Source organism: Diceros bicornis, chromosome 15 (genome assembly GCF_020826845.1).
Source record: "Diceros bicornis minor isolate mBicDic1 chromosome 15, mDicBic1.mat.cur, whole genome shotgun sequence".
Taxonomy (NCBI): Eukaryota; Metazoa; Chordata; class Mammalia; order Perissodactyla; family Rhinocerotidae; genus Diceros; species Diceros bicornis.
The window spans coordinates 36476485-36500594 of NC_080754.1; the positions used below are offsets into that span (position 1 = coordinate 36476485).

General features: G+C 48.6%; 1 protein-coding gene across 2 annotated transcripts; it reads left to right on the plus strand.

Moving 5' to 3' along the window:
• Positions 1-23: 23 nt before the first annotated feature.
• Positions 24-23739, plus strand: BCL6 (BCL6 transcription repressor). 2 transcript variants are annotated; one of them, XM_058556134.1, is made up of 10 exons: positions 24-82; positions 10456-10494; positions 11331-11502; positions 12713-12934; positions 15119-16090; positions 16631-16815; positions 18215-18382; positions 19461-19591; positions 19706-19843; positions 22534-23739. In XM_058556134.1, exons 3-10 carry the CDS (start codon positions 11342-11344, stop codon positions 22675-22677), a joined length of 2121 nt encoding a protein of 706 aa, XP_058412117.1. In that variant the 5' UTR covers positions 24-82; positions 10456-10494; positions 11331-11341; the 3' UTR covers positions 22678-23739. The 2 variants fall into 2 exon arrangements, with proteins under 2 accessions (XP_058412117.1, XP_058412118.1); XM_058556135.1 differs by lacking the exon at positions 24-82 and adding an exon at positions 103-9293.
• Positions 23740-24110: the final 371 nt, after the last annotated feature.

Sequence of the window (24110 nt, forward strand, 5' to 3'; positions counted from 1 at the left end):
AGAATTGAGCTCTGTTGATTCTTAGAACTGGGGTTCTTAGAAGTGGTGATGCAAGAAGTTTCTAGGAAAGGCCGGACACCAGGTGATTATTGCTGTTGCTGCCGCCGCTGCTGCTGCCGCCGCCGCCGCCGCTGTTGCCGCTGGTGCCGCTGCCGCCGCCGCTGCTCATGATCATTATTTTACCTTTTAATTCTTTTTTTTTCCGCTCTTGCCAAATGCTTTGGCTCCAAGTTTCCTATGTGTATCTATTGTTATAAATGTATATATTTATTTATTCTAGCTGTCAGGTGTTAAAATAAATGCCGAAGATTAGTCCCACGTCTCTCCCATTCTAGGATATAGATTTTTATATATTTATTATTTTATTCTTGCTGTCTTGGAGTGAATCGGCCGGTTTGGGGAGGCTTTTGCCACCCTCCCTTGTGTTGTTTTGGTTTTGGAAAAGGAGGTGGAGGAGAGGAAGGAGGGGAATTAGGGGGCGGCCGGAGCAGAGAGGACGAGACAGTGTTTGGGGGGTGATTCGGGAAAGTCTGGGGGCTGTCTGGCCCCAGACGGCGGAGAGGACGCGCGCTCGCGCTCTCGCTCTTTCTGCTGCTGCTTGCCTACGGCTTGTGATCTCGCTGGATTCGCGCGGCTGTGTTTTCTCCCTTTTTCTCTCGCTTGCAAACTGCCTTCCTTGCTCCCTCGCTCCTGCCTCCCCTTCCCTCCCTCCCTCCTCCTTTCCCTCGCCTCTCCTTCCTTCCCCTCTCCTGTCCTTCTTGGTAACTCCGGCAGGCGAGGAGGGAGGCTGCCCGCTCGCTCGCCCCGCTGGCTCCCTTCCACCGGCCTCGGTCCTCTAGATTCCCTGCCTCCGAGGCGAGATTTGGGAGGAAAAATGCACGCGAACTCCTCGGGTTTTTTTTTCTTCTTTTCATAAACCCAGATGAAGTATCGTTTCTACTATTTCTTTTCAGAGCCGTGATCTTCTTAAGGAGATCCGAGTGTTTCGGTGTCCCCTTCTCCTGTGTTTTGGGGGAGGTTTAGCTTGCCTGGGGGCGGGGATGTTGAATACTTTGAAAATTATTCTTTCTTGGTTGCAGTCGAGGGAGTCGGGAACCCCCGCGCGCTCCCTCTCCCCATCCTCCGGAGAGAGGCTGATGGCGGGACAGGGATTTGGGGGGTGGGTGGGGAAGGGGTGCGCGTTTGCACCTGCGGTGCCGTTCAGCATGCAGGGACTCCGGAAACCTTAACAGGACAGCCCAGCCGAGCGGGAAGGTGGCGGGAGTTCTGGCGGTCGCGGTGTTTGTATTTTGGACGCTGCGTGACTCGGTGTTAGCTCCCAATGGCTGTTCCCCTCTTTCCTAAATTTTATTTTTCCCATGGTGCAAGCTTTGTAAAAAGATAACTGCGGGCCGGAGAGTAGCCGACGTCAGCCTTCAGATTCCCGAGGTAGTTGCGCTGGGTGAGGGGAAAAACAAACAGCCCCAGCCCGCGTTCCTATGTGCAAGACCCGGGAGGAGAGAAGGGCAATTTGTGACCCTGGCTGGGGGACCTGGCGCGGGAGGAGGGGGCGCGGGCGCGAAGGGGAGATCTTTGTGAGTGATTTTGCAAAAATGTATTGCGAGGTTGGTTGGATTTGCAACCTGTGGCTCTCCTCGAGGGAGTAGGAATGGGGGAAGGCGGCGGCGGCGGCGGCCCGGGGCGGGAGCGGGTAGGGAGTTGGAGCCTCGGAAATGGGCTGCGCTCGGAGGCAGCGGGAGCGAGGGGCCACCCCGCTGCCGGATGTATTGACCGCGGTAAATGTCTTGAGAACTGTGGATTGCGTTGCCTTTATGATACCGTGTTATTGGAACTCCGGCGAAAAATGGAACTAGTGTTGCAATAATGAGTTTTAAAGCTCCCTCGTGGAAAACAAGAACACTACCCAATAGATAAAAAAAAGAATGAAAAAGACCCCTTTTATGTTGTGCCCCCTTTCTCGCAATGGTTGAGTTGGTGGTGGGGGTCCTGACAGCTGAGCCGGGGAAATGACCCCAAACAGGGTGCTGAAAGTCCAGAGCTGTGACTGGGTCCCTGACCCGCCTCAGAGAGCTGGTCATCTCCCCCAGGAAACTGATTTAATCGTTTATGGATTTTTTTTTCCAATCAGTTTATAGTTTCCAGGAGGAAAATCTTGTAATGCTTTACTCTCTCTCTCTCTCTCTCTGTTTTTTTAAGTGAGTGTCAATAGATACATTTTTTACTGTCCGGAAAAAAAAAAAAAAAAAAGTGGGGCAGGAGAGAAGGAACCAGGGAAAGGGCTGTTTAGAAATACAGTTTGTGGCTCTGAGCGATGCCACCGGCTTCCTCTACAGAGACTGCCAGTTTCCCTTTTTCTTTGCAAGGTGTGTGTGGTTTTAATAAATAACTTAAAAAAATAAGAGGGGGGCCGGCAAGATCCGTCAGGAGACAGGTATCTATTTTGCTCACTATTTACTACCAAGAGCCTTTGGCACTGGAACAGAACCTCGTAAATCTGCAGCCCAAGTTGAAGTTCATCTGGCCCTAGTCCACACGCTATTCCTGGAGGTAGCAAACATGAGCTCAAAGGAACAAGGTGAAATCACATTCTCGCTTTAAAATATATACTTTTTTTTTTTTTTAAGGAGAAAAGATATTTGTCTCTAGGGGAGGAGGAAATGGAAAGAGAGCACGAGGAGATGGGCATTCCCTTGCTAAAATGACTGCATTTAAGTTTTCAGGCCAAAATAGAAACCTGTAGATGGGAAATATTCCCTCCCATCCCCCCCCCATTTATAAATAGAAGTTTCCAATATCCTATTTGGAAGATTTTCCAATTCTACAGGCCCAAGCATTGGCTGATTTTAAGGGTCTGTTGATAGTGACAATAAGGCTAGAAGCTGTTTGTAAAAACTGGGCAACTTGAAGGAGAAGGCAGCCAGAATAAGCAGGAATTCTCCAACTGGACTTTTCCTCTGCTATGTTGAAGGGTTTTACCCCGTGCTTTCTTGAAAAGACTCTCGCATTTATTCTGGGTTTGGTGGACTGGGATGGGACTCTAAACTCTTAAGCTGTCGTTTGCTGACCCTTGAAGAGTTCCAGTTATTGGTTGAGTAAATGGTAGCCATGACTAGATGTCAAAATCCTTCCTTCCCTCTCTCCCCTGCGGGGTAGCCACACTCACAACCCACTTTGTTGTGAAAAACTTAGAGAGATTCAGAGGCGGTGGTGCGGCAGCGCCACCCCTCGGTGGGTGCAACTCTCTAGTATTTGCAAAAGTCAAGTATTTGAAAAATATTGTGAAATGACTTTATGAAGAGTTTTGTTTTGTTTTTTTCTTTAGGAAGAGGAGAGAAAGCTAACTTTAAAAAAAAAGGACTTTACAGTTGATCTCTGAAATGGGGAGGAAAAAAGTTGATTTCCAGCGAGGATGGTGTCATAACAGGCAAAGCAGTTCGAATAAGTGTGTGCGCGCGGGCGCGAGGCGGGGTTGACTGGTTGGCTTTAAGTAGGCGAGTTCTCCAGGCTGAGGTGGCCCTCCTTCCTCCTTGGACTTGACTTAGGGCAACTGAATTCTGCTGCTTGTCTGACGTTGAGACATGGAGGAATGTTTTGGTGTAAAAAACCATAGTGACTGGAAATCCTGCTGTTTCGCTGGCGCTGATGGTGGTGAATGTGCGGAGCAGGTTGAGGAGGGAGGTTTGTGGATGGCGTGGGGCAATGGTAGGCTGGCCTATAGCTGCGTTTGGAGCCCCCTGGGAGGCAAAGTAGAGTGGCGCGCACCGGTTTCCTGCACTGCGCAACAAGTGGGAACGCCGCCGCAGTGATCCGAGTGAGGATGCTGTGTTGTGGCAAAGCTGGCAGGTTTCTCTTTTCTCCACTGGAAGCCAGGAACGGCTCCTCCCAACCCTCCCCGCCTCCCAGTCTGAGACGAGCAGCCCCACCAAAGACCATGCTCGTCCCCCTGTCCCCACCCCCAGCTTTGCCGAGCGCTGTAAGCCTGGGTGGGACCCTGCCCTTGGCCTCCAGGGCCCCTTTTCTCCGTGGGGATCAGGAGTTTATTCCCGACTTTCTGTGCTGGTCGACCAGCGTTTGGCAGGAATCTCTGCTAATACCGTCGTGTGCCATTCTGCTTTTTGAAGACAAGTGTACTGTTTCTTTCTCTTCCCAATACATTCAGCCTTTCCAGCTGGAAAAATCAATGTATAATATATGAACGCAACTCTAGATACCGTGTTATGGTTACTAGAGGCGTGAGCATCGAGAAGAACGGAATTACATCCAGTAAATTAAACGTTTTTCAGCTTTGCCTATGGAGGCAACCGCCACCCCCTAACAGAAAAAAAAAAAAAGTGGGGGGCAGTCGGATGTGGAAGGCTGTGGCCGCGCGGTGATTTTCGGACAGACTGAGTCTGCCACCTAGTGGCAGATCGTGGCCGAGTTCCCCGCCTTGGGCGGTGGGCCAACCGCGTCCCTTCGGGTCCCCAAGTATTCCGACTAGGCGCTAGAACTGACAGAGGGAGGGCACCCTCCAGTGAGGATGACTTCCAACCTCCAATGTTTGGGTAACATGGATGAAAATTAGAAAGCCTCCGGATGCTTGCCCTGTCCACGGTCACTCAGCGATGGGCATCTGCCTCCAGTAATAGAACCACAAAATAACCGGTTTTGAACACTATCTCCCTGTCGCTGTAGCCTCTCCCCGGGGGAAGTCGGTGGTGGAAGGATGCCACGGGGCTGTAGGATATATAACTCTTTACAATTGAGGAAATAGGCGTGATGAGGGGGTCTGTTAATGGTGAGTTACTAACCTAACCCGGACCAGATTTTAAGCTTCTGAATTCCGGGTCAGTGTCTCAAAGGCGAGTTTATCTCCGCTCCTTCGAGGTATCTAAGAGAAAGGAGCAGCACTCAGAGAGAGCCATGATTTTAACCTCTTAGGTCACCGTAGTTGGAAACGGTTGCTTAGCAATCTTGGAGGAATTTGTTTAGAAAGTACGGCCTAAGATTTTCAATAACACACATGAAAGTTCTACTGTAGTGCTGAGGGGTGGGGGTCTCAGATCTTGGGGTGTGTGCGTTTATTAGGGGGTGATTAAGGCCCGGTTCCTAGACTTGTGGAGGTGCACCCCCCTGCGCCCATGGCTCACAATTGGATCCTGACATCACTCCCTTCCCTTTCCATCCGATCTTAGTTCGGTGGCTTGGTTAGCAACCACTTGTGTGTGGGGCTCATATGGATAGGCAGAGTGTAATTCTCTTAGAATTTGTGCCACAACATCTTCTCAGAAAAGTTTTCTTTCTCGGAGCTCAAAACTTAAGATGGCAAACTGGCGTCCGCGTGCTGGCGACCCCTAGCGACCGCCGGCGCGCACACCCGCGGGGGACGCCGTCGTCTCCACCGCCCTGATCGGCCGGAATCGAGTTCAGCCTCTCCCACTGCGGGAGCTGTTGGAGGCCGCGTCGGAGAAACGCGCCTCTGTTCGGGTTGGAAACGAATCTGGGGACGTGTTTGAAGAGCGGTCAAGTTTGACTCATCCCTTTCCAAGGACAGTTAGTGCCTTCCATCTTCATTAACGTGAATAAAGACCTTGGCTGACTTCTGTCCGTATCGGATTTTTAAAGGCATTGTTTGCTGGGGGAGATCATGCCGCTCCCCTCCCCCGCCAGCCTTTTTTTGCAAAGGCCGAGCCCGGTCCAGCCAGGATGGCCAAGATATCTTTGCTCGGGGACGTGGTTTGCTGGCATTGTCTTCCGGCCTTTCTGGCAGGCTGTCGCGAGCTGGGCGCATGAGGAACGTCCCTTCTGCAGCTCTTCTAGAGATCTTGATGATAAAACACATCCTTCTATTTTATTTCATTTCCTAGAAGCTTGCAGGCTTGCAAGAACGCTGTTAGCAGGAAACGTGATAGAAATGAAAGTCCGGGCATAATGTCCCCGAGCACCTCGGTCACTCAAAGCGACTGCCGAGGCCACCGCATTATCAAATTCGCTTTCATCTCCTGTCGTTTCCTCACCCTCTCGCCTCCCAGCCAAGAGCGCTGAGTGTTTCGCCCCTAGAACAAAAACGACTCCGCAGGTGGACCCCACCCCCTACTGCCGGACCACTGTGGCCAGACCTGAACAGCTCGTTAGTTGAGACGCTGCGGAGAAAGGGAGCGCTCCGGCAGAAGCCCTGATGCGGGTTTCACTGCAGCAGCTCCAGCCTTATTAAAATTCCTCGTCCTTGCCCCTAAACAGTGCTTTGCACTTCCACATTCTCCTTTGGATTTCTCAGCGAGTTATTGGAGTTATTAGATTACCAATAATCCAAAGGCCGGCCGGGATAGAGAAGAGGGGGGGAAGGGCGGAAGGTGTTCTCCAAATCTGGAGACTGTGTCTAAAGTAGGTCAATGGGAAGGAGGGGCGGGGCGACAAGGGGGTTGTTGGTTTCAAGCCTTGATGGAGGGCTCTCTCTAGTGTTAGGCAGCGGTAAGACATGATTAGGTTTGAGCTCCCGGAACCGTGGGACTCCTAATTTCCAATAAGTGGATTTACTTTATTTTAACTTCCCTTTCTAGATTCTCACCCCTTCCCATATTGTTTCAGCCTCGGCTTTCACCTTTATCCCACGGGGCGAAGGGATGAGAAAGCCTCAAAGAAGGATTTTATGAGGCGGAAGAGGCCCAGTCTTTATGGACCGACGCTGACCCCGCCTCCGTCACTAATAGGATGCGCGGCGCAGTGACGCCACCCGCCAGTTTCAGGACTGGACTGCGGCCTTAGAGGCTGCGTGTTTCTCGCCCCTCAACCGCTACCCTCGGCCCCCGAAAGCGCCTCTGGGAGCCCATACTGAAACCCCTTAGTAGATGGCGCCCCGGAGTTATAATTCCAAGGAAGGCCACGGGAAGGCGAGGCACCCTTGGAGCGCGCCCGTGCGCGCCCTGGCGTCTGCCTCCCGGCCTCTGCCAAATCCTAACCATGTCTCTACCGTTTCGGAGAAATGAGATTCAGAACTCCCGAAACCTGGCCAGGTTCGTCCTGGCAGCTCCTATGCTCAAGTCTTTGGGCGGAAATAGAGCCGAGCTGGGTTCCCCTTCTTGCCAACGTAGGCGGAAGGGACTTTCGGTTTAGTTTTTCTCTCACCCGGCTGGGGCGCGCTGGATGGAGACCCTCAGCCCTAGGGACTCCATCTTTTTGACCTTGACGCCTCGCCTAATCACACCTTTAAAAAAAGAGGGAAGGGGGCCAAACAAAAAGAGAGAAAAAGAGAAAAGAAGAAACGATGCACCAGGCAAAAAAGGCCAGAATTGGGCAAATTGAAGTCTTGAAATGAGCCTCGGATTGGACCCGAAATCCTGGGTTCTAGGCCGGCTCTCCTACTAATTTGTCTGCCTTTTCTCGTTTATAAAATTGTTGTGGGGGAAGGGTTGGATTAAGTGAACTGTAAGAGTCCTGGACCTGGCGCGGACGAGGTATTTAGGGGAAAGTATGCCGTGTTCCCGGCGAGCCTCCTCGGGCAGCCCCCCTCCTCGGGTGAATCCCCGGAGGCCCGCGCGGCGCAAGCAGCGATCCTGGCGGCTGTCGGGGCCGGCAGCTTCCTGGAAAGTTACTTCTCGTTGGAGCCGGCGATAGGCAGAGAGTGTTCTGTGAAATCCGCTGAGCTGAGATCGACTACGTTCCGGGAATGAGAGGGCTGTGCCATTCCCCTCACTGCCCCCTGCTTTGACGGCGTAACAGGAAAAAGAAAGGCACACACAATGTTAGCTACCGAGGTGCACAAAAAGTTTTACTCGAATGTAACCAAATTAAGGGCAGCCGCGGTCATACCACGGGGCCTCCGTCGCGCCTGCAGGGGCTTCGAGTGCCCGCAGAGCACCCGGGGGTGGGCGGTCTCTGGCAGACAGGTATGATATGGTGGGGGTGGGCGAAGCTGCGCGGGTTTGCCCCGGGGGCCGCAGGACTCAGGTTGTGCCCACGTGTGTGAGCGAGAGAGTGGGGCTGCCTAGCGCCCGCCGATTGGAGGAGGGAGGGAAAAGATGGGGTCTTCGTATTGGCTCGCTCTCGCTCTTAACCTCGCCTCTCGCTCTTCTGTCACCTCCTGTCTTGTCTCTCTCCCTCTCGTTTCTGCTGTCTTCTTTCTCTTTGCCTTTTTTTTTTTTTTAGGGGAATGTCCCTCTTTTTTCTTCTCTAAATCCTTTAAAAGATCTGCCTTCTTCTCAAGGTGCTTAATTGAAAATACACAGGGAAAGCACCAGAGGAGAGAAAGTGTGTGGGGTGGAGAAGACAAAGTTTGACTCTCACTTGGTGGTTACTGCGGGTGGGGTTGGGGTCGGGGGAGTCCGGTTTGGGCCGTTGAGTTGTCAGTTTCTCCTTGACAGCTCTGCTCTTTTGGTTGTTTTTGTGGAATGAGTCTTGTGTGTGGCATTGGTAGGATGGCCGAAGCTAGTAGACAGGGTTTTGAGATCCTGGGCAAGGCTTACTGGCTGAAACCTCAGTGTCCTCCCCAGTAAATCAGGGCTGAGGATCAGATGCAATGATGGATGGGAAAGACCTGAGTGGTCTGTAAAAAACAAACCAAATGCTAGTGGTGCTTCCAAACCTGCAGCATCTAGAGGGAGGCACCATTGCCCACACCCACCATAACTCACATAGTCACTAGTTATGGGACCTCCTAAGACAGAGCTAGCCAAGGAAGGAGTGGACCTAATAAGGACGTGGGCCTTAGTGTATGTGCATTTGTTTTTGGCCAAGCCAGGCAGAGTTTTAGGGTGATAAGTGCCTAGCCCGGGCCGGACTGACGGTGGACCCAGGGGAATTGTTTTGTTTGTTTGTTTCATTCCTTATCTGGAGTGAGTCATTGCCACTTGTCAAGGTGAAATGGCAAATCTGGGCTTCCTGTGGTTCCAAAAGTCAGTGACTAGAAATCCACAAGCGAGCTAGTGGCTGAAGCTGGTTAAAGGACTGCCTTAGGTATTCCAGAAGTGTTTAGAGATCTCTTCCATGGGGAAAGAGGAGAAGGTTTATAAATAAACTTCACATGTGTCTTCAGCATTCTTTTACAGAGGAGATAATCGTCGAACTTTGGTTAGGACCAATTTAGTGTATCTCTCTGCCCATCTTGAGTTAGGATGGGGAGAGGAGGAAATAGGTTCTTTTGTCTTTTTCTGTCCTCTCCCTTTCCCCATTTCCTTCCCCCCGTCCCCACTCACTCACATGCACACACTAACCTTGAAGCTGATGAAATTGAGTGACTGGCACTTGGGACCACAGAGAAATGTCAGAGTGTTTGGTTACAGACTCAAGGAAACCTCTCATTTTAGAGTGCTCATTTGGTAAGACTCAGCAGCCTGGAATGGGGGCAAAGTGTTTGTGTGGGGGAAGAAACTTAAAAATGAGATTCACCCACATCAGGGTGCTGTCTTGCGTGTTCCACAGCACGTAGGCTGATTTGGAAAGGGGAAAGGAATTTGAGCCAGAAGATCTAGGGCCGGGCCACTGACCATCTATGTGGCCCAACATGACCTCCCTGGCCTCAGGCCCCTTTACCCGGAAAATAGCTCTAAAGGGCTATGTTAAAAAAAAAAAGAGGAAAGAAGGTTCAAATATTGTTTTGTTTTGCAGCCCACATATGATCATAAATAAGAGTCTTACACCTGTACTTTAAATTATTTTGCTTTAGAGAAACCAATTTGGAGAGGGTACATACTTTATGAGTGCTCCCTGGCCAGTTCTCAGCTAAACCACACAGTTAAATCTTTCACCAGTAGGGGGAAGCACAAACTTGGAAGTTTGTAGCGTTATATCTGGTCTTAGACCCAGGAGGGAAGGGAGAGGAAACTTTGAAAAAGAAGGCAAAGATTCTCAAGAAAAGTGTAGATACACCATCTCAGGTTGTATTCCGCAGTTTCCGTATTCAGTCTTAAGTGTTTGAGATGATCAGGAAATACTGCCTGGCTGTTTGTCCTAAACAAGCCACTTGAACCCCTGAGGCTCAGTTTTGTCACCAGTGAAATAGGAATAAAGATATTGACCCTGTTGGCCTTGCAGAATCGTTCTGAGACATGACAGATAATGTTTTAGTGGATTTTGTAAGGCATCCGGAGTGTTTAGGTCCCTCAAGGATCATACTCGTTAATATTGAAAGAATTACTTTTCTTATTTTTTTTCTTTCCCATAAACTCAAGGGCCTTTGAATGGTATACATTTTTTACTTTGAGAAAGGAAATATATGTGTATATGTATATGTAATTAATGTATGTAATTGCATTCCCAGTACTCAGGGTAAAAACATTATTATCACATAGCTTCGGGTGCCTGTTGTATCTGTGAGAGCCGAGCTGGAAAAATGTTTGCTAGCTTGTGGTGAAACCACACCAGCTGGCAGGCTGCAGCTATCAAAGTAAAACTAAATACGTGTGTCCTAAAATAAGACTATAGTGGACAATCTTACATTCGTTAAATCAATTTCTGTTTGCTTTTTTCTCTTCCTTGCAGGTTTTAAGCAAAACTTTGGACTGTGAATCAAGGCATAGGGTAAGTAAATTGAATAATATGCTTTAAAATTTTGTGGACAAACTGTTTCTTTTGAATTTGCCAATGCATGTGTTTTTGTGAACTTTGCCACTTTCCGTTAGATGTGATAAAGGATAGCTGATTCCCTCTCCATCGCTCCCAGCCCTCACCCCCTGACCCCTGCATTAGACTATCTTGACACCATTGTGTGATCATGCATTCCCTTACTCATTTCTTAGTTCAAATTAATTGGGGCACAATGTGCTAGGTGCTCCAGGTACATTCAAACAATTAATTCTAAAGCCTAATAGAGGAGAGACAGCTGGTGGCTAGGATAATGAAATGAGATACTGATGAGAATAGCTGCAATTTTTGAGAATCTAGTATGCACCAGGCACATATCTCTAATTTTTACAATCACATAGGCATTACTACTCCCGTTTTGGGAAACAGAAGCCCAGAAACAGTAAACAGGCCTCTCCAAGTCACACAGCTAGCAAAAGGTAAAGGTCGCATTAGAACCTTCAAAGCATGGATTCTGTCCCCTGTCACACACTTGCTGCCTCTCGGTGTTGGCAGAGTATTTGGCATGCGGGAAAAACGCTCCACAAATACTCATTCCCTTCCCCTTTCCCCTAAAGCACTTTCTAGTCCAACTTGTTGGGTAAAGATTATTCTCCCCATTTTACACATGTAAAGAATAGTGGCCAGAGATGAGCCATGCATTGTTCACAGACCACTCAAGGGACCTCAGTTTGCATTCAGCACGTTAGCAGGCCGGGCCACCTGTTCTCACACTCCTGGTAAGCAGGAAGCAGGTTCTGGAGAACTAACAGGATTTTGACCCTTTTTTTCAGGTGAAGACAAAATGACCTCGCTGGCTGACAGCTGTATCCAGTTCACCCGCCATGCCAGTGACGTTCTTCTCAACCTTAATCGCCTCCGGAGCCGTGACATCTTGACTGATGTTGTCATAGTGGTGAGCCGTGAGCAGTTTAGAGCCCATAAGACGGTTCTCATGGCCTGCAGGTGAGGGTTGTGGAAGGGAAAGATGGATGGCTACAGGCGGAGCTATGGTGCTGGCCGTCAGCAAGGCGGAACCTATGGGCCTTTTGTTGTGTTTGGGATCACATCTCATTGGTCTCCAGATCTCCAGCACATGGCTGGGCAGAGTAGCTTCCCAGGAAGCGAATGAATGAACACACTTCTAGAAAAGAAAGAGTTTCTGTTCTGTGGGATTAGAGAGAGAAGAAATCATATGCTATCTCAAGAAGGGACGTGCTTGGGGCAAACATAGAGAATAACTTCAGTTAACCAGGGAAAAAATGAAAAGTGAGAGTTATAAAATATTTTAAGCAAGTTAATTTGAAATCTTTTCTCTTTTATTCTGTAACCATATTTATTTTATACTGTGACGATATTTTCATGGGTCTTTCAGAGTAGATGTAAGTTAGTGAAAGTGAGCCAGCTGATTCTTATGTTTGTCAAGTATTTCAAGTGTTCAGAGCAATTTTGTATTACCTCATCTCCCTGGATCTTCATAGTGACCTGTGTTATAATGATGACCTCCATTTTACAGGTGATAAAACAAAGATACTCTTAGGTGAACTGACGTGCTCTTTCCTCTACTAGACCACACGGTACCTGGAGGTGTGGCTTGAAGTTTGACTTGGAACCTTCTAGAAATATTGACCTTATGATAGTCTATGGACTATCTGTAGACATAGACTGTAGATGTAGGCATCATTTTAATTATTTGTTATCAATACCCAACTTGCTTCCAAGAAAATACAATAGGATTTTTTAAATAAGGATAATGTGATGGAACAAGAAGGGAAATGCTTATCCCAAAGTTAGAGACTAAAACTTGTTACTGCAATTGAGTGCTAAATTTAACTCTGGTAATCTTTGCAGTTAAGACTAAAAGGAAAACAGGTCCTGTGACTTTGAGAAAATCACTTAAACTCTCCGATCTTAGTTCCCCCATCTGTAAAGGGGGAGAATGGTAGTGTCTACCTTGGAAGGTTGTGAGGAACACAGGATAATGTATGTGAAGTGCTTAATGCCTCTGGCTCTCTATAAGTGAGTATTAGTAAGCTCTCCATAAATGGCAGCTATTATTCATTGCCATGGAAGTTCTGGAGCTAGGGCTAGGGGAGAGGGGCTGAGCATTGATGCTGGCTGTAATTGATGACAGATTCTGTGTGTCTGTTTAGTGAGACATTCGTTTGTTTTACAGTGGCCTGTTCTACAGCATCTTCACAGACCAGTTGAAATGCAACCTTAGCGTGATCAATCTGGATCCTGAGATCAACCCCGAGGGGTTCTGCATCCTCCTGGACTTCATGTACACGTCACGGCTCAATCTGCGGGAGGGCAACATCATGGCCGTGATGGCCACAGCCATGTACCTGCAGATGGAGCATGTTGTGGACACTTGCCGGAAGTTTATCAAGGGCAGGTGAGCTGCCATGCAGATGGAAGCCTTGGAGATGGAAGGGATCAGAAGGGAGCAGAAACCCTTGATGATGCATGCATACAGAAAAAATAATCTTCTGTGACACACCACAACCTATGTTTCCACTATTTTTGCACACTTTTGCCCTTAATTAACTCTTAACACTTTAGACAGACTCGACTCCTTCCTGCTGTCCAGATGTGTCTTGTGCATCCTCACATCATGCTTTCTTCCATTCTCTTGATATACCCTCACCTCCCACCCATCCTACAAGGCCAAGCTGGGATGCCATCTCCTTGGTACATGTTCTTATGATTATCACTCAGCTCGTTCCTCAGCCCTTCCTCTCCAAAAAGTGTTCCAAAGCCTTTTGCCTGCCCTTTAGACCTTCCTTCTATCTTAAGTTCTATCTTCCTTCTATCTATATATGTTTGCATATATGTTTTAGTTCTCCTTTAGACTTCTATTATAACTATTTACATATGTGCCTTAGTTCCCCTACCAGACTCTGAGCTGCTTTACTCATCATTTATGTCACCCTGTTCCTACTAGAGAGGACATTTATGGAATTAAATTGAGTTCATTGGCTCTAACCCACTACCTGAGGGCTGGTAAGACATGACCATCATTTAAAGGTGAGGAACCTCAGGGGCCGGCCCGGTGGCACAAGTGGTTAAGTGTGCACGCTCTGCTGCGGCGGCCCAGGGTTCGCCAGTTCAGATCCTGGGCACGCACCGACGCACTGCTTGTCGATGAGCCATGCTGTGGTGGCGTCCCATATAAAGTAGAGGAGGATGGGCATGGATGTTGGCCCAGGGTTGGCCCTCTTCAGCAAAAAAAGGGTTGGCAGATGTTAGCTCAGGGCCGATCTTCCTCACAAAAAAAATAAATAAGTAAAAAATAAAGGGGAGGAACCTGAGAGCCAAAGAGGTGAAGAGCTTTGCTAAGTGGAACAGAGACTTGGGGCTTGACTGCTTTAGAATCATTTGATTCAGCTGCTCTAGGGTGATTGCATCCCTTCTCAAGCAGAAGTGTTTCCAGCCTCTGTCTGCACACCTTCAGGAGCCGGGAACTCAGTGTTCCCAGAGCCATGCAGTCTACCTTGGACAGTTAGAAAGCTCTTCTTTATGGCGAACTGAAATCTGGTTCCCTTAACCTTCACTCACTGGTTCTAGCTCTGTTAACTGTGATCATGTTTAGCTGGCCTATTTTTCGCCCACATAATGTCCCTTCAAGTATGTGCAGCTAGAGCTCTTTGTCTCCAGTGCATGATAATGGTGGCAAGATCATCATTGCTGTCATTTGTGAGGACTTTCTCTGCGTCAGGCCTTGCGCTTGGAGCGGTTAAGTAAATTGCTCCAGGTCACATAGCTGCTAAGTGGCACAGCTGGGATTGAAAAGCAGGTCTGGCTGCTTCGGAGCCAGGCTTCCTGCACTGGCAGACGCTGCCTGTTCTCCACAGTCAACTTCCCACTGACTCTGGTCGGCATATAGGGCAAGTCCTTTCTTTGACAGAGCACCAGTTTGTCTATGACCCTCCGAAAACTGGTGTGGCACCAGTATTGTATAAATTCTTCCCTCCCTGAGCCTCAGTTTCCACCTGCCTTTTCTTCTTTGCAGGATTTTGCATGGGGGGAATGAGATAAGGGCTCTGAAAGCTTTACATTCTATATGGATTCACACACATACATACATGTGATTTAAAGCTACAAGACCATGTTTACGTAGGCACAGACTGTGTGGGTAACTCACTTCCCTTCTCTGGGCCTTGTTTCCCCAACTGTGGGCTTTTGCTAGACTTCTAGCATAAATGCCTTGTAACTGCAAGTACTTCCCGACTCCAAAGCCCATCCCTGATGTCTAGCTGACCCAAGCACAAATGTGGTTACATAGACCAGTGTCACTTGGAAGGTCATCCATTTAACAGTTCTGATTTAGGACCGGCCCCGTGGCTTAGCGGTTAAGTGCGCGCGCTCTGCTGCTGGCGGCCTGGGTTCGGATCCAGGCGCGCACCGACGCACCGCTTCTCCGGCCATGCTGAGACCGCATCCCACATACAGCAACTAGAAGGATGTGCAGCTATGACATACAACTATCTACTGGGGCTTTGGGGGGAAAAATAAATAAATAAAATCTTTAACAGTTCTGATTTAGAGGCCCGTGTCTCCTCTCTTTTTTCTCCTACAGTGAAGCAGAGATGGTTCCTGCCATCAAACCTCCCCGTGAAGAGTTCCTGAACAGCCGGATGCTGATGCCCCAAGACATCATGGCCTATCGGGGTCGTGAGGTGATGGAGAACAGCCTGCCGCTGAGGAACGCCCCCGGGTGTGAGAGCAGAGCCTTTCCCCCCAGCCTGTACAGCGGCCTGTCCACACCGCCAGCCTCTTATCCCGTGTACAGCCACCTCCCGGTCAGCAGTTTCCTCTTCTCCGATGAGGAGTTGCGCGATGTCCGGATGCCTGTGGCCAATCCCTTCCCTAAGGAGCGGGCCCACCCCTGCGATAGTGCCAGGCCAGTCCCTGGTGAGTACAGCCGGCCTGCCATGGAGCTGTCCCACAGTGTATGCCACAGCAACATCTACTCGCCCAAAGAGGCAGCCCCAGAAGAGGCACGGAGTGACATGCACTACAGCGTGGCCGAGGGCCCCAAGCCTGCTGCCCCCTTGGCCCGGAACGCCCCATATTTCCCCTGTGACAAGGCTGGCAAGGAGGAAGAGAGGCCTTCTTCAGAGGATGAGATTGCCCTGCATTTCGAGCCCCCCAGTGCACCCCTGAACCGGAAGGGTCTGGTTAGTCCACAGAGCCCCCAGAAGTCCGACTGCCAGCCTAACTCGCCCACGGAGTCCTGCAGCAGCAAGAATGCCTGCATCCTCCAGACCTCTGGCTCCCCTCCAGCCAAGAGCCCCACTGACCCCAAAGCCTGCAACTGGAAGAAATACAAGTTCATCGTGCTCAACAGCCTCAACCAGAATGCCAAACCAGAGGGGCCCGAGCAGGCTGAGCTGGGCCGCCTTTCCCCTCGAGCCTACACTGCACCACCGGCCTGCCAGCCGCCCATGGAGCCCGAGAACCTTGACCTCCAGTCCCCAACTAAGCTCAGTGCCAACGGGGAGGACTCTACCATCCCACAGGCCAGCCGGCTCAATAACATTGTCAACAGGTGATTTCAAAGGCAGGGCAGGCCTGCGGTCAGGGCTTACCTGGACAGGGTTCTGGGGTCACTTCTGATGGATGCAGGGCTGTGTTCTTTTCTTGCCTGCAATGCTGAGCATATTAGAGGTGTGAGATAAGTGCCTATTGATTGAGTTAGCCTAAGGAAGGATATTAAGCTTTAGTATATTTTTTCATAGCAAGAGAGATGATTCTCTTCTATGGTAGAAGAGCATTCCGTGAATCCCAAAGGCCACTCCTGTGGTATCAGTGTGGCAGAGGGAATCCTCACTCTTGCCCTGGACTGAGAGAGACTGTGTCTGCAGTGCTGAGGGGAAGAACTGGGCCCTGGAGTGGGGTTTTGGCTCAGCTTGACCCTGTCAGTGGCCTCTGTGTGTATGTGTTTGGAGGTAGGCTTGAGGATAGCTGAGGCCCCAGGTCCAGAGGGGCCTCTGGGCTTGCCTGAGCCCTGGGAGGAGGGCATGGCATTGAGGCCAGGCAGAATGCTCCACCCTGCTCCAGCTCAGAGCCTCTGTCCTTCTACCCGCAGGTCCCTGACAGGCTCCCCCCGCAGCAGCAGCGAGAGCCACTCGCCACTCTACCTGCACCCCCCCAAGTGCACGTCCTGCGGCTCTCAGTCCCCGCAGCACGCGGAGATGTGCCTCCACACCGCCGGCCCCACGTTCCCCGAGGAGATGGGGGAGACCCAGTCTGAGTACTCGGATTCTAGCTGTGGTGAGTCCCTTCCCTACCCTCTGCTTGCCAGGGAGAAGGAAGGCCCTGCCTCTGCTCCACAGGGTTTGTGTTTTCATTTTATTTACACTGTTGTCATCGACTGGGAGAAGTCACTGATTGGAAGTCCGTTGGCATTTAAAGTCACCAGTCGATCGCCCCTCTCTTGACCTTTTAGGGAACTAGGCTGACCAAACAAGGATGGCATCTTAGAGTTAATCTGGGGTAACAGAGAATGACCAAATAGCCTCTTCAGCTTCATGCCAGCAAACGTAGCTTGTGGGGCTGGCTGTACAACTCCCAGAACTTTCTCAGTCCCTCCGGACCCAGCCTCTTTACTGATCTGGGTGCGTGTTAGTTCACCCTGCTAGGCTGCCCATTCTATGAGGAGAAGAATTATTCATTCCTGCATCTCCCATAGATCCTAGTAAGTCTCTAGCACAGAGTAGATACTCAGTTAATGGTAGCTGAATTCGATTAGTTGACCTGAATTATTAAATTAAAGTTTCTGGATGGTCTGATTGGCATCCCCAGTTTTTGCCAGATAAGAAAGTCTGCCTCTTGCCCAGCTCTGGCTGCAGTCGTAGAGCCCAATAATACCTAATTGGGGGTAAGCCACCATGACATGTCATTTTCAAACTGTTATAACAAAAGAAAAAAATTACTTCCTTACATTGAGCGGTTTGGCACAGGTTCATGGACCCATAGTTGGGAGTGCAGGGACTGTCCCCTCCTGTCCCCCTGGCCATTTGCCTGTGCTCTGCACTCCATTTCCTTCTCTCTGGGCCTCTGTTTCTACTTCCATCAGCATCCTTGGTCTCCCAATCTCACAGAAGTGTTCAGGAGACATGAAATCCAGATGGGGACAAAGGTGACCATGTTCACCATTAATTCCTCCTTCAGTGACCTCACAGTGTCATTGAATTTGATTTATATCTTACATTCCTGTAATGCTTTGTGTTATACAGTAGGCAGAATGGGATTTATAATCCTGATTTTGGAGATAGAGCCACAGACAGGACTCAGGGAGGTGAAGGGTCTTGCCTGAGGGCTTCTGTGTAGGAATGTAAATAAAACTATGAACTGATAAGAACAGTCTGTTCTCAGAGCCCTGCTGAGCCTTCCTCAAGCTGCTGCAGGCCATATGGGGCCCTGTTGGTTTGTGTTTCTCTTCTGTACCTTAATATTCAAATCTGTCTCCTTTTTCCTCCATGACTAGACTCTAAATGCTAAGAAAAATAAAACCCCCACAGGCCCTTTGCTCTGGGCTCCTACAAATGTCAGGTGGGCAGGGGGCCGGGAGTTCAGTTTGGCACTGGGGGTAGCTACAGAAGAGAGAGGCCTCGGAGCCCTTCCCCCTTCCTCGTGCTGACGTCGATGTCCCCCTCCCACCATCCAACAGAGAATGGGGCCTTCTTCTGCAATGAGTGTGATTGCCGCTTCTCTGAGGAGGCCTCGCTCAAGAGGCACACGCTGCAGACCCACAGTGACAAACCCTACAAGTGCGATCGATGCCAGGCCTCCTTCCGCTACAAAGGCAACCTCGCCAGCCACAAGACCGTCCACACGGGTATGGCCCTGCCCCTCCACGCCCACCCGCCCCAGCTTGCCAGGGTTCCTCGGGGCAGGACGGGAAGAGGATCCTGGAGAAAGCAGTGCGGGGCCTTGGTACCTGGTGGGGTGAGGCAGGGAGTGGGCCCGTCCCCGCCTGAATGAGGGGCTTCGCCCTGTCATGTCTTCGCCAGGCGACTCGTCCACTCTCTGTCTGCTTTGTCTTCCCTCTGAGATGCTCTGTCCTGTTTCTCTGCCTTCGCTGGCGTCAGAAGTGTTACTCCCACTGTACAGGGGAAGAAACTGAGGCTGAGAAAGGCAAAGCAGATTCAGTTTTTGTAAATCCAGAAAAAAACAAAAGGCCTCTTGGTTTCCTCTAAGGGCTTGTTCCTTATCAACTCACATTCCTTTACCAGGTAGCTTCTAATAACCTGATTGTTGTCCAGAGTTGACTCTCGATATTTTAAATGGGTCCATTAGCCCAGAAACTTTGCATGGAGGAAGGCTCAGCCCTTCTGTTAGGTTCCCAGGTCTGAGCATCTACTCCAACTCAGGCCCCACCTCTCTTGCAAATGGAATTTAGCTGTAGCTGCCATGAGGGCAAGAGCATGTTTGTTCTAAAAGAGAGAAATAAAAGCAGCCTCCTGATTGTATCTCCCTGGTGAGAGGGTGATTATTGAATCAGTCTTATCCAAGCAAAGAGCTGGAAGAGCCTCCCCAGGTCATCTACATTCTCAGGTTCCAGAGAGAGAAACTGAGGCACAGAGAAGGAGTCACTCATCCAGGTCCCGCAGTTAGAGAATCCTAATGACAAAGCTGGTTCTAAGGCTTCCTGGAAGCTCGCTCTTTCCCTGTCCCACGCCCGGCATTGTTTCCACTTCTTGTCACCGCCAGCTTCTTGACCTGGTCGCCTGCAAGGCATGCTGATGTGTGCGTGAGAGAAGGGTGGCAGGCCAGGAGGCAGACCCCAGATCTTCTCTGACATCTTCTATGGGAAAGAAAGCCAACGTGGCAGCTTGCTTTGAAATCCAGGGCCCAGGAACTATGGAGACCTCTGCTGAATATGGCTTTCCTTCTTCTCTTTCTCTTGGTAATAGGTGAGAAACCCTATCGTTGTAATATCTGTGGGGCCCAGTTCAACCGGCCAGCCAATCTGAAAACCCATACTCGAATTCACTCTGGAGAGAAGCCCTACAAATGCGAAACCTGCGGAGCCAGATTTGTACAGGTGAGCAGGGGGCGTAGGGAAAGGACCCCTCAACCTGTGCGTGCTGATGGGGGGCTGCTGAGGGGTCTGCAGCCCACCCCGACAGAACGTCTCATGCTTCGGTCTCCCATTCAGGTGGCCCACCTCCGTGCCCACGTGCTCATCCACACTGGCGAGAAGCCCTATCCCTGTGAAATCTGTGGCACCCGTTTCCGGCACCTTCAGACTCTGAAGAGCCACCTGCGAATCCACACGGGAGAGAAACCTTACCATGTACGTGAGCCTCTTGTGGCTACTGGCTGCCAGGGGAGGGGCAGGGAGGTGGAGGGGTGGGGCAGCAGAACTGTTTGCTCCAATCTCAAGGACACAGTGGGACGACCACTGAACAAAAGCCCTGGATTGGGGCCTGATTTTCAAAGACACCCTACTTGACCTTGGCCTAGGTCTCAGTTTGCTCATCTTTAAAGCGGGGGTATTGGGCTAGGTGATCTGGGCCTTAGGAAGAGGTCTGGACTATGGATGCATAGATTTTGGAGTCATTCGTTCATTCCACAAATACTTACTGAATGCTTATAACATGCCCAAGAGGAGCTAAGGTGTTTGAGAAGGAGCAGTCAGAGGAGTAGGAGGAGAACCAGAAGAATGTGGTGATATAAGAAAAAAAAAAAAAAAAAACAGAGAAAAGTCCATTTCAAGAAGGAGCAGGTGGCCAGCAGCAAGATGCCGTGATCGGGCCATTGGAATCGTAGTGTTCTAGAGCAGGCTCTCAGCAAACTGGGGCTTGTGGGCTAATTTTTGAACATTCCGTGAGCTAGAATAGTTTTTAAATTTTTAAATGGCTAAAAAAAATCAAAAGAATAATATTTTGTGACCTGCAAATTATATAAAATTTAAATTTCAGTGTCCATAAATAAAGTTTTATTGGAACACCACCACGCTCATTTTGCTTACGTATTGTCTATGGCTGCTTATAATTATACTGCAACCGCAGGGTTGAGTAGTTGTGTTAGAGGATGTACGACCCTCAAAGCCTAAGATACTTACTATCTGGCTCTTTACAGAAATAGTTGGCTGATCTCTGCTGGAGAAGGGAAAGATATTGGCTGGGCAGCTGAGAGATCTGGGTTCTTATTCTGACTCTGACACTAGCCCTTTTCAAGGCCTCGGGCAAGCCCTGACCCTCTCGCTGGGCCACAGTTTTCTTTCTGTATAAAATGATGAGCAGTTTTCAAACTGTGCTCTCTCAGTCATTGAGGTTCTGCAACCCCGAAGGGCAGGGCTGGACTAAGACTGCAACCTCTTTCACCTTTTCAGTTTCCATTTAATTTGAAAAAAGAGCCCCATGGCTCACGAGTGTGGAAACTCCTGTTCTAGGCAATGCTGCCTTTGGTGGGTTTATGGCATCACTTAGGTAGTGACGGCACGGGAATGAATCAATGAGTGGTTAACCCACGTCACAAATGTTAGCCTGCGCAATGTGGTTATTTTCATTCCCTTGTTTATCACTCCTTGAGTGAATATCTTCTTACTTGCTGTTTGTTCTTGGCAAATTAGTTATTCTCTCAGCACCTTAATTTCCTCATCTGTAAAATGAGCCTGATCCTGGTACCTACCTCATGGAGTTGTTGTATTAAGTTAACGAATTCGATAGTGTTCAGAATAGTGCTTGGCACATCGTAAGAGTACAATAAATATTTGGTATTATAATTATTTGCTAGAAGTTTAGATGCACAGAATGTCAGAGTTAAGGGTGACCTTTAGAATGTATAGACTCTGTCCCTTTACAGAAGGAAAGCCAAGGCCTGGAGAGAGAAATGACACACTCAGGACACACAGCAGCAAGTGGCATAGACTCTGTGGGCCCCACATCTCCCGAGACCAGGACTCTTTCTACTCACTACCCACTCATTTTATTTTTCAGTTTTCTAAATGTATTTTCATTTTTACTTTAAAACAAATTCTTTATATGAACATATTTTATTACACTTTTTATTTGGGAATAGTTTTAGATTTATAGAAAAGTTGCAAAGATCGTACAGAGAGTTCCCATATGCACCCAGTTTCCCCTGTTGTTAAGGTCTTACATTAGGAGGATACATTTGTCACAACTAATGAACTCATAACTGATACATTATTATAAACTAAAGTTCATACTTTATTTGGATTTTCTTAGTTTTGACCTTAAATGTCCTTTTTCTGTTCCAGGATTGCATCCAGGTTACCCTATTACATTTAGTCATCCATTTGACTTTTAAGTAACTTCTTCACTAAAACTCTTATCATCCTTTCATTGAATCAAAGCGAGAAACAGCTCTACTTGCTAATGCCTTGCTAGCTTATCTAAGGTGTACACACTAAGAAGGAATATAACTGTGTTTTTTAAAGTATGTCCTGGACTTGAGAATTTTCATGAATTCAAACCGGTCTAACTCATTTGTCCAAATGTGTTCAGATTTATTGCATAATTGCCTAAGAGGCATATTCTACTAGGTACTAGGAAGATGATAAAGTTTCGCAAGAAGTAGTCACTGCCCTCAAAACATTCCCCACCTGATAAGGATGCTAATGCTCGGGATAGCAAGGCTGGAAATCTTACAGAGGTTCAAAGGAAAGATGGATTATTTTCACCTTAGAGAGGTTCAGGAAAGCCCTTATAATTAGAGGAGTTTACATCCGAACTGCATTTTTGGATAAGACTTGAACTTGTGGAGTCAAGGCAGGGAAACCCATCTCAAGGAGGGGAAAAGCGTGAGCAACACTTTGGAAAGCGGGGAAGGGATATTTGCACAAAGCTTACTTGTCCCTTAGCAGAAGCCGGGAATCATACGGGTTCCTAACCTGCCTTTCGAGAGGGGAGAGCTGCCGGATCCCTCGCCGGGAGAATCTCCTTTTCTAGGTCTTTGAGCAATGACTTATTTCTTGGGTGGATGACGGTTAACAGTGTGCCTCTGCTTTTCCTTCAGTGCGAGAAGTGTAACCTGCATTTCCGTCACAAAAGCCAGCTGCGTCTTCACTTGCGCCAGAAGCACGGCGCCATCACCAACACCAAGGTGCAATACCGCGTGTCCGCCACTGACCTGCCCCCGGAGCTCCCCAAAGCCTGCTGAAGCATGGAGTGTTGATGCTTTCCATTCGAGCCCCTTCTCGGAATCTACCCAAAGGATACTGTAACACTTTACGATGTTCATCCCACGATGTAGTGCCTCTTTCATCCACTAGTGCAAATCATAGCTGGGGGTGGGGTGGGGGGAGGGGCGTGGGGACCGGGAGCCGAGGCAGCTCCCCTTCCCCCACTGCCATAAAACTTTAAGAAAATAATATTGCTTCTTCTCCTATGTGTAAGGCGAACCATGTCAGCAAAAAGCAAAATCATTTTCTATATCGAAGTGGGGGAGTAGGCAAAAGTTCTGACTTGACTTAGTCTGCAAAATGAGGAATGTATATGTTTTGTGGGAACAGATGTTTCTTTTGTATGTAAATGTGCATTCTTTTAAAAGAAGAGACTTAACGGTATGTTATCAAAGAGAGGGCTTTAATTTTTTTAACCAAAGTTGAAGGAATATATGGCAGAGTTGTAAATATATAAATATATATATATAATAAATATATATAAACCTAAAAAAGATATATTAAAAATATAAAACTGCGTTAAAGGCTCGATTTTGTATCTGCAGGCAGACACGGATCTGAGAATCTTTATTGAGAAAGAGCACTTAAGAGAATATTTTAAGTATTGCATCTGTATAAGTAAGAAAATATTTTGTCTAAAATGCCTCAGTGTATTTGTATTTTTTTGCAAGTGAAGGTTTACAATTTACAAAGTGTGTATTAAAAAAAAAAGAACAAAAAAAAACTGCAGAAGGAAAAACGTGTAGTTTTGTTTTAGTTTTTGGTTTGTATATACCTGTACAACGTGTCCTACGGTGCCTTTTTTCATGGAAGTTTTCAACGATGGACGAGCGCGCCATCCTTTTTTGAAGTGTAGGCAGACACAGGGACTTGAAGTTGTCACTAACTAAGCTCTCTTTGGGAATGTTTGTCTCATCACATTCTGCGTCATGCTTGTGTTATAACTACTACGGAGACAGGGTTTGGCTGTGTCTAAACTGCATTACCGCGTTGTAAAATATAGCTGTATAAATACAAGAATAAAATGTTGAAAAGTCAAATCGGCTTGTTCTGGAAGTCTTTCCTTGTGTTGGAATTGGGACTTGAAAGGGTCTCTCGACTCTTAACCTAGTGGGAAACGCTCACGGAGGGGAGCGGCTGCTGGCTGGTGGAGTCTTGGAGAGGCCGAGGCTGGGGTTTGCTTCTTGCAGCTGAGCGCGGACCCACATTCAGTTCCCAGCACCAGGAGGGACCGCAGACTCCAGACCATGGTCATGGGGAGCTCAGGTGGGGGAATTTGGATGGACCTCTCACCTCTATTTCTGGCTAGTTCCCTCCTCTGTCTGTTTTGTCACTCAGAGCTCTAGGCTGAGCATTTAATGACTTCAGTTCTAGCCTTTCTGACACAGATGTGTATGAGTCCTTCCCTCCT